Source organism: Phasianus colchicus, chromosome 9, assembly GCF_987193195.1.
Source record: "Phasianus colchicus chromosome 9, bPhaCol1.hap1.1, whole genome shotgun sequence".
Classification (NCBI taxonomy): domain Eukaryota; kingdom Metazoa; phylum Chordata; class Aves; order Galliformes; family Phasianidae; genus Phasianus; species Phasianus colchicus.
In genome coordinates this window covers 12,334,544-12,352,405 of record NC_143444.1, presented here as the reverse complement: position 1 = coordinate 12,352,405, position 17,862 = coordinate 12,334,544, and the positions used below count along the sequence as shown (strand labels likewise).

General features: G+C 34.9%; 1 protein-coding gene across 5 annotated transcripts in view; it reads right to left on the bottom strand.

The window, feature by feature from the left end:
* CAMSAP2 (calmodulin regulated spectrin associated protein family member 2) overlaps positions 1-17,862 on the bottom strand; it is a 75,855-nt gene that overhangs the window by 17,259 nt on the left and 40,734 nt on the right. For 3 of the 5 annotated variants that reach the window (XM_090146182.1, XM_031595835.2, XM_090146185.1), the window contains 5 exons: positions 15,629-15,661; positions 11,006-11,147; positions 7,739-7,878; positions 1,780-1,873; positions 605-698 (listed from right to left, as the gene is read on the bottom strand). In XM_090146182.1, coding sequence (XP_090002308.1) covers positions 605-698; positions 1,780-1,873; positions 7,739-7,878; positions 11,006-11,147; positions 15,629-15,661 — 503 coding nt within the window. The remainder of the gene's footprint in view (positions 1-604; positions 699-1,779; positions 1,874-7,738; positions 7,879-11,005; positions 11,148-15,628; positions 15,662-17,862) is intronic. The other 2 variants (XM_090146183.1, XM_031595834.2) reach the window with 1 other exon arrangement.

The window sequence follows — 17,862 nt, the reverse complement described above, 5'->3', positions numbered from 1 at the left end:
ACAAAATGTACATATTTTTCTAGATGAAAAAGATACTTTGTTACTGACAGAATTTGTCAAAGCAGGGATATGTTCTGTAGAAAGAAAGGATAAAATAAAGGGCTAAGTACTTCACTGGACTGTTTGCAGTAGCTTTTCTTGGTGTCAACTGGCCTCGGGAATCTCTCTGTTCCAAAAAGTATACTGAAAACTACTGCTTATTTTTCTCCTGGCATAGAAGCTTCATTTGCACTAAAATAACTTCACTGTCTGCACGGGAAACACATGATATACATGCAGTAGAACAATTCAGAATCATGCCATTTTATGATTGTAAGAAATTGTATTCCCTAATTCAAAGGCAGTATAAATTCCTAAATAAAAAACAACCACCAACAAGGATTGCCAAGGAAGAATTTGCTGAATATTCAACTAAAATGCTAATTTTGTCCTTTCTGTGTCAGTTTAGAAGCAATCAATCAACTTTTGCCCTCATGTTATAAATATAATGCAACACTACCTCCCATTCACTCGGTTCAGATCAGATCACAGAAAGGCCTCCTTTACCCTGTCAGGAGAATGATTAAAAGACTGTGAAAGAGTACTACTGACACTCTGGCTTTACCTGGCTACGAAGTCAGAACCACATGTGCCATCCACATAATTTCTTCTGTTAGCATTCAAACTGTGAGCAGAAGCTGCATCTTTCACAGGTTCAGCTGCCAAGAAGAACAAAGCTCAAGTTACCATAGTTTAGTACTCAATTAACATCCAGAGCAGAAAAGATTTCTGAAGTAATCTGAAGTAATTACTTCCAAAGATTTGAAAAACGTTCAGAGGTTTAATTATATAGACTAAAAAAGCAGTCACTTCCTTTCAGGTCTACCTTTTCTACAGTTTTCATATTGGCACATTAAGACAATGAAAAACAGACTAGGGAAGGCAAAGGAGGAAATAAAAAAAATTAAAAGGAGTCACACCATTATTATTATTTTTAAATGAAAAATAGAATTTTTTTAAATATATTTTTAAATATTCTCAAATAGATGGTTTTCTGTTACAGAAAACTTTTTTCCCAAAAAATTAGACTGACTTTTCATTTAGGAAACAGTAGTTTGGCCACGACTTACATTAGTTAGCAATATTTAACAAACTTATGTTTTTAAGTACTATAAATTATACAAATCAGTATACAAAAAAAGGTGTTCAAATCACACAAAAGAATTCACTTCCCAGCTCTTGGAGAGACTATCATACTACTATTATATGAATGTTTAAATTGCCATGACCTCTATGTTTACTATCTCAAGATCTACTTGAGAACTGTTTTTTTAAATCTATAAGTTCACCAACAAAAAACTGTGCTGTGCATCCAGGTGCAAAATGCAAGGTTAAAGTTAACTATTTATTTGTTCTCTCCAGATTTATGTTTCTTTCTCTTAGTAATTCTTCCTCAGCCATACCAGTTTTCAGGCTAAATTCTGATCTTGGCTCCTTATTCTGAATATAATCTCTGCAAGGACATAATGGATTCTAGGCTTATTTAGGTCAGAAAAATTTGCAAATGATTATACCAGTATAATTCAAATGAGGCTTTTGTAGTAAACAACAAAATCTAATTATGATTTATGAGATGAGATGAAGATTAGCATGAGGAAGGAGTACTTTGCTTCTTTAAGGGGATGGTACAACACCAAATCCTGTTAACTGAGATATTCACAGTGTTTGGGAACGCTACAGTTATCTGAACTCATACATATTAAAAGCATGCATATCAAAACCAATCCTTCATGTAATTACCTTGGGGATGCACAACAACACGAGGTTGTACAAACGATGGCTTCACCACTTCAAACCACCAGAACAGTTCTGCCATGAACACCAGGTAGTTGCTCTACAGGAAAAAGAGTCCGAGAAATGTATGTTAAAACATAACCCTTAACTGCAAGCAAAGGGAGTAAACAGCATTTGGGATATATCACTGTTCCCTGTTTCCAGTTTACATTCACATCGCTATCGCTTCCTTAAAAAAATGCAGTGAGTAACAGTGATCTGTAGTACCATCTATCTAACACCCATCACTCAACCAGATCGTAACCGTATGGATCAAAGTGTTTCATGATGAGCATATACTCAGGCCTGATGTCCTGCAGCCAGGGTAGGGAGGCACAGGATGCATGGAAAAGGAAGCCTGTCAAATAGGTTGGCCATTTGCAACATTAAAAAAAGAAAAAAAGTAGAAAGAAGCCCCAAGAAAGTAAAAACAGCAGTACAGGACTTTTAACTTTTTTTCAGTGAAAAATATCTCTGGTTGGCACAGGCATATACAACTGTAAGGTCTGTAAGCTTTCTGTTGTCAATCCCCCAGCTAGCAGCTTTTTTTTTTTTTTTTTTTTTTAAGTAGAAAGAGACCTTGAGTTTTGGACCGCAAGCAAACACCTGACAAAAACACTAAATGCAGTATCAATTTACTACAGAAAAAATTACACACATTAGGCGTAAGGATATATTTATCAAATAAACTCAGATCTAAAAAAGAAAGGTTTAATAATAAATGAGATGATCTCAATTCTGCATCAGTAAGTCTCAAAACGTAATTTAAAATATCTATTTGACAATTTTGATTCAGATTTATTTTTCCTGGACATTGCTAATGCAGATAAGCTTCCAGTTCAGAGAAGGGATGCTCTTAGAATGAAAGCTGTTCATGTAGTTTAGTAGACAGTGAAGGGATCAGCCAGATGTTGCCACAGTTATTAAAGACAAGCTATGAACAGACCAGGAAAAACACTGTATTGGATTGTTCAGCACCACAGAAAAGCAATGAGGAAAGATGCATAGCAAAACCTTTTCTGTGCAAGTTAAGTACTAACTAGCATTCTGTTACAATTAGAAAAAAATACACAAACAGAAAAATATCTACTTTTCAGACAAAATATTGTCTTTGATATTAAAATTCCTATGCCATCTATTAATACTTTCAGCCTTCCTTCCCCTCAACCTTGTTCATTTTTAACTTAAAATAATTTTTACTGTCAAAGTAATTATAAAATTATAAAATTATAAAATTCTTGTCATCGCTGTGTTCCCATCTCAAGTAGTATTGTATTTAAATACAGTAATTCCTATTTTTATGTGGAGATGCTGCATTGAATAGTGTGGCTGTTCCATGAAGGACTCAGATATTTCTTCTGAAAATATTTTCTATGCAGTCCTGGGCTGCTGAAATAAAGCTTGTTTTTTCCATAACCCAAAGCAGTACTTACCAAAGAAAAAGTGTTGGCTGTGCAGTTCAATTAGGCTTCAGGCAACATTAATGTTTTGTGATGAAATATCACAATGGAAACTGCATTTCCCCTCATGTTATTTGAAGTCAGAAAACTATTACTTATTACATGTGCACACACACAGAATATTGAGAAACATAACATTATTTCAGTAGTTTAAAAAAAACAGTCCACAACTAAGCCCTGAACACAGGCTGAAAATACTGCTCAGCAGATGGTGGACTTGCAGCTTCACATACACTACAACAATCTGATGTAATTTTTTCAGTTTTATATTTCCACCTTATTTGCAGACTGTTCATTAGTTGCATGTAGTAAGATATATTAGTAGCTGCATTTTTGCTACTGTATCTTCTGCTACTGGAAGATCTTTTTCAAAAGATCTCCTATTTTTAATATAAGGTCTCAAGTCAATACTTGCTTCTGCATCAAAGGAAGACATAAACCAGCTTGTTTTATGAAAATGTACATTTGAAAGATAAACTTTCTCTTGCATATCTCTATTCTCAACATACACCATGGAAATTATAGAAAACAGAAATAGTATACCTAGTCTTGCCACTCAAATTAAGCTACATCCCTTGTAATATTCATAGGTTTTAGATATGCACATTTGGAGAACAACCACAAATTCATACATACAAGCCACAAATTGCTTATAATCAGATTAGAACCCAATAAATTTGATTGGAAAAGCAGCCATAGAAGCATTCAGAATTTTCACAAAATGAACGTAATAAATCACTGTAAAATTCAAATCACAATGCATGTTAAGAACTCTGCTCTGTAGGCCAGGGAAGCATGCTACCTCAAATGCAAACCCATAGTTTGCATGTTGTAAAGTGTTATTACAAACTCATGAAGACCAAAGAGAACTGCAATGTTTCAAACTCTGTGGAAAAAGCCCTGCATATAGCCCACATGCTACACATTTCCCCATACGTCCCACTAAGGGTTAACAAATGCCACACCAATTCAAGTTGAAGATTCCAGTATGTCTTATTCCAGATCAGAACAAAAAAGCAGGACAATCAGCCAACATCAGTGAAATAAAACCCCACTGCTTCTCTTCAAATAATGACTGAGGAGTGTTTGGCACCTCCTGGAAGGAAAACCCCTTTAACTACTCACTGCTTGAACCTTTCTTTTCACTCCTCATCTCCACTCCTTTAAACCAGCCAGATAGGAAGGTAGTCCCTGTGCTTCCCCCTCCATCTGTTCCCAAGTGCCTCACCAAGCACGGCAAGCTGCTCTTCTGGGTCCTTACAGAGCCCAGATGCACGTCTATATGGGCTTACACAGGGTAGCAGCCTAATCTGCATTGTTGTCTTGAGATAAGAGGGAAATCTGCACTGCACTACTGGATGAAGCCCAGCCCTTAATTTCTAGGATTAACCTATGCAATATATACAACCATCATTTTTCACATCACAGAGGAGGCAGTGCTCATTATAACTTCTACTCATGTTGTTAGCAAAGTCACCAACTACTTTACTAAGGAAAGTATTCAGAACTGCTTAAATGCAACACATTTTAATTATAAAACAAGTCTTTAGATAGTCTGTTCTGCTCAATTCAGCAGATTCTTTCCAGTGGGAAAAAAAAAAAAAAAAAAAAGGAAGCTCTGGGACCTTGTTCTCCACTTGGCTTACTAGGCAAATGTTTGTTTTGTCAGCTCTTATTAGTATCTAAGTGCAAAATAAGGTACCCATATGCTTAATTCAGATTCTAAACAGTTCAGGCTGGCCCACACTCAGGTCAGAGTAATGTCCTCCTAAGATGAGAGGCAGCAACCACATCTCACAATTGTTTCATTCAGAAACCTTTCATTCAACTGACTAAAAGCACTCCCCATGGAAGTTTGGATGAATTATTTCTTAACCAGAAAACAGCAGCTAAATATAGGAAGCATACGTGCTAAGCAATAGCACATGAAAGTCTCCCAAGAACCCAGATGCTGCCCTGAATCTCCCAAGAACCCTCATGGCTCTGAATCTGTGAGAACTCAGAATAGGAGGAGCTGGACAGGATGATGAGCAAACCCAACAACAGGTTGTAACCCTAACCACATTAAGAAAGCAGTAGCTGCTCTGTGCAGATCAACTACACAAACTCATTACATATACCTATACACACACTTAATGAGAAAGGAGGCTTCTTGACACACTCTCTGGACACCCACCAAAAAGCCACTAGTGGGCTATCATGATCCCTACATCTGGGAGGACACTGTTGGCTTCCAAAGTATTGTTCCAACCCAATGAAAATAACTGAGCAAGCATGGAAGTGTGAGTTGTGTGAGCAAATGAATGCATTATGTGAATAGCTGTCTGCTATTGATGGATTTCTTCTATTAGTAATATCAGTTTAATTAACAGAAGGTGTTCATGTATTGTGATGCATCTCACACTGACTCAGTCAAAGTGTCTATGGCATGCACTTTGTGCTTGACCCCTTGGCATGAAGTCAGGATACCTAGTGTAATTTCTAGGGCCAGCACTGTCATACCAGTAAGTCAACTTAATTTTTTTCTTGAAGCTTTTTCCAGCAACAGATCAGTGGTTTGATTTTTTTTTGTTATTTCTGGTACCATTAAGAGTGTAACAAACTTCTACACAAAAAGCATTATAGTGCCACCTACTGAACAGTATGAGTCAGACTGAATATAAAGAGAAATTGTTGTTGATTGACATCTGAAAGCATTATGTTAAAAATCCTAAAACTCTAATGATTATAAATTTGGTAGACCAGTTTAATTTAATGTATAATATTTAAAATACATGTTTGCGAGACAAGTTTTTTCTGAGTAACAATAAAATTCTTTGGGCAATATATACATGGACTTAAAATGCCCTCTATTCAGATGCATTGGAAAACTTAGAAAGAGCTCCTTTAACTGGGCATTTATTTTGAAAGTAAATTATTCTTAACACTGGAAAAATTGAGTTTATAGCACCAGTCAAAGTTTCCACATCAAGGTTCAAAAGAAAAACTTGGCAGTCTAACTCTGTAAAATTTACATCTAAGTAAGTATCCACACCACAGCAACTTGTAAAAACATGGTCACAAAAGGCCCCTTCTCAGTTGTAGAAATGCTCTAAAATCTTTTAAAGAACTCTAAACTCCCTTTAAAAAAATACTGTTCAGAAACTGCAAAATTATCGAGCCTGTAGCATTTCAGAAGTGTTAAAGATGAGGCACTGGGATATTGACAAAGTATTTAAACTAAGCTTCTTACTTTATATTGGTTTGTGATATAATTCAAACCAGTATCTTGGAGTGGGTGAGTGAGTGGGTGGGTGGGTAGGACCACATAGGAAACCACAGACAAGAGGCTGCAATGCAACAGACGTATTACAGGTATGTAGGTAAACTACTTTATATGAAATTTAAAAACACCAAAAGCTGATTGAAAGCAGTCACTAGACAGCTTTGCATATACACAATAAAGCAGCAATGGCTAAGTAGTCTAGACTTAGAGGGGCTGGTCCTGCTGCCCTTACTCATCCTGGCAGCTTATTACTTATTTGAAAAGGATTGGGTTCAGCCCTACAGTAGACAACAAAGCTGTCTGTATTCAGGCTCTGGCCTCTGTGACTCAGCTTGGGAGAGTGCAGTAAAAATCATAAAAAGCAGTGAAATGACCCAGATATTTAGAAACCAATTACAGACCATCTGCAATGGATATGCTGACTCCATAATATTTCATTCCCTAAAGGCAGGCCAACAAGAATCTTAAGCAAATAAAGAGCATTTATACAGGAAAAAAATCTTAGAAAAACACAATAACGAAGAACTAAAGTTACAATTAGACAAGAAATAAATCAATTACTCTGACTTTCCACACTGTTTAAAAACGATAGGATAACCAAATGATTTTACCCTTCTGAAAAGATTAGAATCTTAGGGTGACAAAAAATGTTTAATTGTTTGTTTAAAAAAATTGGTGTTTGGTCCTGTGTCCTTGCTTATATTTTTCAGTAAAATTAACTTGGGAGAACAAAACCTGAAAAACAAATTATCAGTATACAGAACAGAACATTTATCAAAGTAAAAAAAAACCATGAAATTACTGTAGACACAAATGAATAATGACAATGAGCAATAATTCCATGAACAGCAACTCAAAATTTTGTGCTTGTGTCTTAAAAATTAAAACTAATGCAGACTGCTACTTCACATTTTAACCAACAGTTAAGAAAGAAGATTAAGTGTGAAATCATTTTGCACAAAATCAAAGTTTGTATAAATGTATTCTTTTGAAAATTGCTTAAAAATCAGTAGAACAACATAGCTGCCAAAAGAAAGAAGTTTTACATCCTGCTGAAATTTTGCTTGTTGTACCACAGAAGATGCAATACGTTCTTCCACTCAGCCATACAGCAGTGGACTGTACTTGATTATACCACTAGAAAAAACAGCCCCGTGGACATTGCTTACATTTTCTAAGTGTTTAATTTTTTATTTTTTACCTTTACTGAAGAAGCTGCATAGAGCATATCTTCAAGACTGAAATGGCAACACTGGTTAAGGTATTCCTGACAAAATTCTTGAATCAGCTGTAGGTTATACAGGCTGTCAGCCAACGACATAGTCTCTTTCAAACAAATATCTACAAAAGAAGAATAGAAGTGAAGATTAGATATAATTTCTGATCTGCAATAAGAGCTTTTGTTTTTGCTGGATTTCTGGAGCATTTTTGGATAAATCCAAATTTGACTTTTTCTTTTGTGCATAAGGAGATTTATTTTTTCTATTTCAGAAACTTAAGAAATGACAGTACTATATTGTATCTTAATACAGCTTTATATCTTTAGAAAAATATCTAAACATTTTTTTTTTAATTTTTGACAAGTTCATTTTTTTCTTGCTTTGACTTCTATGAAATGTAAGTTATTCTTAATCTCCTGCTATTTTCATATAATAAAAACCCAATATTTAACCACTAAAAAACTGTTTCTTTGTTTAGATTTTCTATACAGGAATGCATGCTTTTTCACAAAGCTGTTTTCACATATAGAATACACTTCTGTGCCATTAACTCTGAGTTTTCCCATAAATGCAACATCAGTTTAGTCATATATTTGCTATTGTGGATTCCCATGTTTGATGCAAATCTTTATAAAGATCAGAAGCCTCTGATTCATGAATTACTACCTGTTTCCATGTGCTACTTTACAACCAAGCACTGATAGCAGTGAATAGAACCCTGCAGTTACACAGTATTCTGTAAGTACCTTACGCCCAGCTAACTGCCTGGTTCTCTGTTTATGACAGTTACTTGAAAATAAAATTAAAAAAAGACAGCCATCATAAAAAGCAAAACTGAAGAAAATAAAAGAAAGTAAATATACTTCCAGAGCATACATTGTTGTTTCTCTCCCTGCCCCCAAAGTGACAGTGGATGACAGACCTTGAGGTAACAGCATGCTCAAGTGCATTGCCTTCAAGTTGCCTTTGGATAAAGAATCTGCCTGGATGCTAGCAAGATAAGGGTTCCCATCCTGAGGGACTCAAAAATATTCCATCAACCCAATGAATCCCCTGTATAATATTGAGGGAAATAACATTTGGCTAAACTGACCAAAATGAGATTAAGTTTAGTAGTGCAAAATTTCAAACTGATGCATTTAATCTAAAAGAATTCTAACATGATTCAGTATCTGAAATTGATACAGAGAAGGAAGGTATCGTGTATTAACTCATATAAAGATGGTCTGTGAGATTTCAGCATCACACAGCTGTGAAAAAAGCAAATGATGCTAGAATACATCAGCAAAAGTATTTCTAGTACTGACAGGGAAGTATTGGTACAAGGCAGTAACAAGATGCCAGTCTGGTTTTCTGTGTGAAGTTATAACCATCCACATTGAAAGATGATGAACCAAAAGTAGACTGGTTGCAAAAAAAATTATTGAAGATAATAACAAGAATGGAAATCCACTTCGTAAGGTGAGACTGAAAAGGCTGGATTTGGCAGCCTGAGCAAAACAGCAGGAAGAAAACATACTGGAGCAGAAGACATCAGATTAGAAGAAGCTATTCAAGTTAAGGGCACTGCTGGAGAACAACAAATGCATGAAGACAAGCTACAAGCATATTTCAGCAGGAAACAAAAATAATACTTAAAATCATGTAAGTGAGGCTCTGCAACAGTCTGAACAGAAGTACAGATTTTCAAAAGCTAGACAGTTTTAAGATAGAACATGATAAGTCATGAAAGGAATTATATAATTTTAAGCAATAGCCAATCTTTTGTCTCACTGACACAGTCTTATATTCCTAGAAGGAAACCTAGATTTTGAAGTCAAATTAAGCCTTAACAAGAAGGAAGCATTTATTTTAGAGCTGTCTGGATTCATATTTTTCTCCTCATTATTAGTGCATTTTTAAGCACTTCTGCATATGCATCTTTGTTATCTGCTTTTCTCAATTCCAATAAAGAATAAAATCTTAGTGAAGCTTAACATATATCAATGTAGTATTATCTAAACACAGAGAAGACTGGAGCAGTCTCTTACACAGTGTTTATATTTGCTTAGAGTATCTTCAAATTTATTTCTGAGACAATGGCACACATTTTTATGTCTTTAGGGCAAGACACCTAATGAACATAAAAGTTCAAGTTCAAAGATGACAAGTGTCTTGTTGTATTTCAATGTGCTAAAAGATAGATGCTGAAAGAATCTGTTGTTAAGTATATATGCCATCCTGAAATAGTATAAAAGATCGTTTGCAAAGTCTATGTTACAGTCATACTAAAAACAGTATGTTACCCCAGTTTAAACACTACCCAAATACTAACTTCTCTCAAATCATATACAATTGTAAATACTTGGCTGCAACATCTATATAAACTTAAAGCTTATTTTCAAAAATTCACGAGCCAAAGAAGAACGATGAATGCATGCATCTTCGTGTCTTTAATCTTCAAAGCCTACTGGGCTGGAAGCTTCCTATGAAGTGGTTGTGCATATGAATTCCATATTCCAGTACCTTTATATCCTTGTTCATATTCCTGGATTTCTTAGGATGAGGATATATACAAGTGTTCCCACGACATCAAAGGTATCGTGGACAGAACACAGGCTGAAAATGATGGGTGTTAACTGCCAAGACATTTTACAGCTGCAAGACGCTCTCAGTTGCCAAGAGGAAGATATGACTTGAACCAGGCCACGGTACAAAGATAAAGTTGCTCATTGTCAGAAAATTGCTATTATAGAACAGCATGACACCAGTATGTTCTACACCACATGCTCTTGTTTATCCACGATATACTTAACTATCAGAGAAAAACCCTGAACATAAACCAACTATCATCTGCCATACAGAACAGCTATGCAGTTCACCTACCTTTCTGTGAAAGACAGAAGTGACCCTTCCATGTTTTATATCTGTAACTGCTCAGACACACAAGAAAGCACTTACGCAGCTTCAAGAATCAACATTTTCCAGATAGTTGCAAATTTTGTGGCATGACAACAGAAGCACTGTCAGAGTCATATCTGCAATAACATGCTGTCATACACTTGTATCTGTGTGACAATGTAAGAGTAAATACTATGGAAGGACGTGGTGGTTCTTGTTATTTAAGTTTAAAAATATATAGGTAAAACGTTAATACTAAATCCATCACTGTCACACTCAGACTGTGCCTCTGACACATCTTATTCAGCACCTTTCTTTATATACGTATAAAAAATAAAGACATTTCAACTGAGACATGTTAGACATACCCTCGAGTTTAACAATATCTGGACAGTAGAAGTGGATCAGGGCTGCTAAAGCACAACCATCTGTACCATCTTTCAGCAAATTTTCCACCAATGGAATGCAGGGGAGCTGCTTGAGCAATGTTTGTTCCTTCCTGTAACGGGCCTACAATAGAGAATGAAGGGATTAAAAGACACAAAAGCTCTGAAACATATGAAGAAACAGATCTGTATTGCAGGTTTTACACTCAATAAAAAAGCAGCATTCAATAAATAACTCAATATTCTCAGCTTCAGATTTCCTAAAAGGAGCCGATATGACAGTACTGACACTTCCCTTCTAGACTAACACATTTTTATGATCTCTGTACAGCTAAATTAAATATCATGAAACTTACTTAACATCTTGCACCTATTTCTATTCAACCAGAAGGGATCTGCACGTAAACACAAGACAGACCCCGATCTGCTGTGAAGATCATAGTTTCATTTTACCAGCAATGCAAATGTCTACAAAGTTAATGCATGAGCTTTCCCAAAATCTCAGTAACATAACTGACTTAACAGCAAGTTCGGAAACAAGGAAATCTGCATCAACTACATTTCATTACTAGTAAGTTTCATTGTAAGCAGTTCGAAACATAAAGAAGCATTAATGGTCAAGTGTTAAGGCCAGGCAACAGCCCAGTTAGAAAAAGGAAATATTTTGAAAAACAACTCAGTATACAAAGGGGTCATTAGTTTAGAATGCTAAGATAGCATTTATCTGCAATTAATACATTTTTATGGTTTTCTTTTTGGGGCAGGATGAGAGGGAAAGGGAGACAGCTAGCTTAACAAATGTTATTTGAATTTCTTTTGGGGGCAGGATGAGAGGAAAATATTGAATTTCTTTTCAATATTTCCTGAGAAAACAAATGGAGACGGAAGATTTTAATTTGTTACTATTTATACGCTTTATTTTTAAAACAGTACCACATGATTACCTTTTCATTCATACCACACAACTAATTATAATGCCAAGAGTGTTTTTAAGTAAATTTTAGTAATAAAAAAGAAAATTTCATAGAAATACACACAGTAAGCTGGAAACCAGCCTTGTACAATTTGGTGAAGATTTTGAAGATGTCATTCCAGTGAAGACAAGACTCTGGAAGACCTCACTGAAGACACTGGTATTTAAAGGGACCTTATAAACAAAATAGAGGCCAACATTTTACATGGTCTTAGAGTTACAAGACAAGGGAACAGTTTTAAACTAAAAGAGAGTTAAACCACAACAGTTAGATATTTGAAAGAAATTATTTAGTGGCAAGAAACTGGAACAAACTGTCCAGAGAAACTGGGGATGCCCCATCCCTGGAGGCATTCAAGGCTAGGTTAGGCACTGGGCAGCCTGATCTGGTGGGTGGCAACCTTGTCCCAGGCAAGGTGTTGGAATTAGATGATGTTTAAGGTCCCTTTAAATCCAAGCCATTCTAAGATTCTATCAGAGCTGAAACTGCAAGTTCCTGTCTGCTACTCTCCACCTTTCAGTTGTACTGAAAGTTGCTGATGGGGCTGCATGATAAAACTTTTGCTCCAGCAAAAACTCTTCTCCCCTTTGTTTCTACAGCAATTGAGTTGGCAGGGCTGAAGGCTTTATGGGTGGGGTGGGAATTGTCTCATCTAGCTTTGTTGTTAAAAAAAAATAAAAGAAAAAAGAAAAAAAAGCCTGTAGAACCACAGACTAACCCTGAGGGCTATACTTACTGTCACTAGATTTCTGTTAAGGATGACAGGGGAATTATCTGTAGTGCACATTAGTGTCTTCTAAAAGGCCAAGAAGCACAAATCTAGTCTAATAACACAAGATATCTGTTCTAGGAAAATTAAGGGCTTCTATTAAGCCCAGGAAACTTATACTTTAACAAATTAATATTAGTAATTGGTTAATTAATAAATAGCAACCAATTAAAAATGGACAGTTTGTCTTCATATTTGAAATGGACTGGTATTTGCATCAAGTATTTTGCATGTTATGCTAAATATTCACTAACATTAAATGATTTACTAACAATTCTTCTCATGTTAAATATGAAAAAACAGGCCAATTTGATTGCACTGAAAGTTTCTTTTTTCACTCTCAGGCAATATTACGATAAACTATGATAAAAGTCCTTTAAGTTTCAAATACAACATGAATACAACATGCACTTTCCCTCCCATGGGAGGGGAGTAATGAGTAAATGAGTAAATGAGTAAAACTCAAATGAGTAAAACTAAGTCAGTTAAAAATTATGATTTAATTATGGAATAATGTTAGAAAACACAGGATATATATGGACTCTAAAATTATGGCCCAAATAGTTCTGTAATATCTTTTATATTCCTTTTAAGTGTCATCTTCTTAATAAAGTACTGAAAAATATTTTAAATTAATAATGCATTGGTCTTGCATAGTAAATTCTGTGAAAGCCTGCTGTCACTCCAAGGATGCCTCAAAGTAGCCTTATGAACAGTGCCTGGAAACTGTGTCAAATCATTAAAGTGAACCTAGAAAGAGGATTTAATTCACTGTAGAGTACCAAGCACATCAGTTCAGGAAAATAAACAAATATAACCTGCCATGCTAGGTTCATTAAGGTATAACAGGCATAAGTGTTTCAATTTAGAAGATATAAGAAATCATATTGAAAAACAGAAGACACTGGTAATTGCACTGCATTTTTAATTAACTTCCATTTGAAGAAACCCTTCTATTCAGTACTAATCTTTGCTAGTAAATATGGATGCAATAATGCAAGAGACAAACAAACCTCTACATATTTTATAATGCTGTAGTGCTCATTAAAACATAAATACTAATACAAATATCTTGTTTCTGAGGTCCTACAGAAACCAGTCTGAATTGGCATCTTTGAGCTTATTCCACTTGGACAAATCTCAGTGTAGTTAAGTCACTGGCATATGAACAAGGTTAGCTAAAAACTAAAAGCCCATCAGCTACTCTGAAGTGCTCATGTGTATTCTGAGGTAATCATTAATAAGAAATACTGATGCCTTTACCTTTGGTAATGTGCTATAAATTCACTTCTCAGAGTAACTTTCCAGCTGCCTACATGCTGATGCCTATCCCACTATTGAACATCTGCACTATGTATAGTGAAGAGATGAGACAAGTGGTTGAACTAACAGAACAATTGAGCCACCGCTTTTCTACTGTATTATCAGTAGCACTAGAGCTTCAATTGTATCTCTACTCAAGTAACAGGCTCAAAGTAAATACCTCTAGTGCAAGTTGTTTATGGACAACAGGCGGGTGAATTTAGGTTACAGGTTTCAATTTTTTATCAAGTTAGTTTACTAAACTAACGCTGTAGATAAAAATAAAAATATTATGAAACTACTGTGAAGTAGCCACTTCTTTGTATCAATAGAACAACATCAACAGAAATGTGCTTCATTTTCTGTAAAGCAGTAAAAAGCTTTTCCTTTTTTTTCTCCATTATTCCCTCCATTTAATTCCAAAATTAAGTTAATGGATTATACTGTGAAGAGCAGAGTCTTTGTGTATATAAATATCACAATTGTAATTGAGAGCATTACAGAGATATTGCTGGTAGGACAAATTATTAAGAACTTACATACTGATTAGATTACTGAAAAGTGTGCTTGAACCTTTTTACTCATTTTTTTAATCCCTACAGCAGGAACACCATGCCATCTCTGGTTCTGCCTACATGCAGCTGTCTTGTTATTTAATTCTCCTTGCAAAGTATGAGCAGTATTTTACTAGTTACGATAACCAAGACCTGAGCAACTGCTAATTCAGTTATTTGATAATCCTCAGATTGAAGCCATAAGGATTAGTTCTCTGGAATTCAGACCAGAAATATGCAGTTCTGCATGTACCTAAACAACTGACTAGCTTATTCCCAAGCCAAACAGCGTGTGCCTCTCCATAGAAAGATGCTATCTATATTGCAAAACCTGTTGTAGAATTAATAATAAGAGTGCGTTTCAGGGGCAAGTTACTGTATGATAACGACAACCCCGCAGAAACGCAACAAAGGGAAAACAAAGTTTAATAGTATGTAGAACTAGTCACTTTCTACTGCTGTTAATGAAATTATGGTCTCATTATCAAAAGATCATTTTTTATTACTTTCTGTGGAAGGATAACTATCTTAAATCTTAGATTAAGATAACTATCTTAAATCAAAAAATAAGGAATTCTAGACAAATGCACATTAAAATGCATCAGAAAGTTTCAGTTTCCATTTACAATCAGCAATTAAAAATTATTTCTGCAAGGTGTTTTTTGTTTTTGTTTTTTTTTTTTTTTTAGAGTCAATATCAAATAGCATATACTTACTGGAATTCTTTGAGAAAATATTTTGAAAAAAGTTAACAATAGTATCAGCTTGTACCAAAGTGACGGTAAATCTCACCCAGCATCATATCTTTCACAGACTACCCTGCAAAGCAGGGTGTTTGATGGTTATTTTGTTTCTTTATCTTTATTATTAATACCTTTCCAGAGTAATCTCTTAACAAATTATCTCGGAGAGACAAATGAAATGAATAATTAGACCAGCATGACATGGACAAAGCCATTCCCAAAATAAGCTAGTTGATCAAAGTGAAGCAGTTGGGCAAACTTACAGGAACCAGTTTCCAATACCATTTGGTAGGAGACTTCAGAGGAAGCAGTAGGAAAAAAAAAAAAAAAAAGAATAAAAGCAGAAAGCAAAGGAAAAAAAAACAGGAACAATTTATCAGATTTCACCATTTTTACAAAGCAATTTTCTTCAACATTCTCATTTTGTATAACAGTAAAATATAATTTAATGATAAACATTAGAGCACTATAGCCACTGTATATTCAACTCATTAGCACAAATAATACATTAGAAATATGCATCTTCAGCCTTAGTAGATCAACATCATCATTTTCTCACATAAATAGATAAGATTGTCATATCAATGCAGTTCTGTTAAGTGCTTTTACACATGTAATTGTACCCTGAATATGCAATCTGACTAAAGAATTCATTTGAGACTTGAAGTTATGATTTCACAAGTATCAAAATGAACTCCAGCAGCATATATGGAGAAGCAGGGAAGCTAAAGCAATGAAAAAAAGGTATAAACACACTGTAGTACATTACAACCAATTGCAGTGAAGTTTGCATTAGTCACTTCAAAGCCAAACAGGTTTATAATGCTTAGAATACTTTTGAACAGTCATATAGCAGTTTTCAGAACAAGAGGTGCAAGCAGTTACATTTTTGCAATGACAAATCATATTAGCATCAGCTGCATGATGTGCAATGACCTAAAATGTAGAAGGAGGTTTGACTATTCACAGAGAAATGATCAGAACTGTATACATTATTCTAAACTGACACGTTATCAAAAATACAAATTTGACCTAAAAACTTAAGGTGAAGCATACTGCTGGTAGATCTTTCTGTACTTGAACAGATAAAGAAAAGCTGAAATCCCTTGGAACAACACAATGGGAATTCAATGGCTCTCAAACTTGTACTTCGTATGAACAGGAACAAGATTATTATTATGAAAATTACTAAGAATTGATCAGTCACTAAAAAAAACCTGACAAGGTAATCCTGACTTGATTTCATGTTTTTTTTTTTCCTTTTTTTCTTTTCCTCAAAAGAAAATCAAAAACAGTCTCAGGTGAAAACCTGCAGTCTTACAAGAAGATTCTTTTATCTCCTACAAATAAAGTTTTAAAAATGATTCCAACATAAATTTAACTCTGCATAAATTCATCCTATGGTGCCAAAAAAAAAAACAAAAACGGAAGTCATGCCCTTCATCAGGCCTTTGTTCTTTCTCTCTTCCTTGTACCATCATTAGTATTCATGCAGCTGTGCATTAAGTAGATAAAGAAGTTCATCCTGCTCCAAAGCCATCTTTATGGGTTAACTTTTGCTAGCAGTGGGGACTTACAATAAATTTAAATGATTGTGGAACTATAGTGTTAGTGTTTTACCTTCGCACAAGAAGTTGCACTGTTTAAACCAATTTTAAAATGTTTAAAGAGTTCAGGTCTTGAGGTAAATACGCTAAAATTTGTTTTTCTCAAGGCATTTGCATTAATTTTGCTAAATGTTGACTCAGTCTAAATCACAAGAGACATAACAGTTTAAGAGAAAGCTCTGATTTCCCTGAAAGTCATTAGTTTAACCAGTGCAACTGTACATTTACAACAGATTGTTCAACTGAAGCCTGAAAACCAAAGCTACTACAAAACTTCAAATCCTAATTCTGAAAGATGCAGAGACTCTACCAGAAACAGATGAGATGACCACAAAGCACCAGCAGATCAAGATCCACAGGGGACTACCTGGAGCTAAAAAGCATACATACTCCTTCCTCTCTTATCTTCTACAGGAAGCTAGCAGCAGAAGAAAGTGAAGGAAAACAAAAGCAATCTCATAATCTGTTAATACTATTTGCAACTATTCAGAAATAGTAAAGTCTGTCTTACCAGTTGTATCATTTATTTATATGATACTTCACTTTTTTAGCAATACAGAGATTTACCATTTATTACAAGAAAGCTCACAACAGATTTTCAACAAGATAAGGCATTATGTTCAATGTCTTTCTTATAACTGATACATTTAAGGTTTTATCACACTAGAGATTAGAAAAAAAATGAGTTTACTCATTAACTTGATCTCAGTTTTCCAGTATTGAGCTTTGCTGATTCTTGGCCAGAAATTAAGAAGAGCTCATCCTAATCACAAGAATGGCCTATTCTTCACGTGGTAGTTTAGCCACCTCTCTAATTCAGCATATAAGACATTGTTAATTAAACTTGGTTTGGGTTCAAAACCCAATCACAGCTTAGAAATGCTAAAACA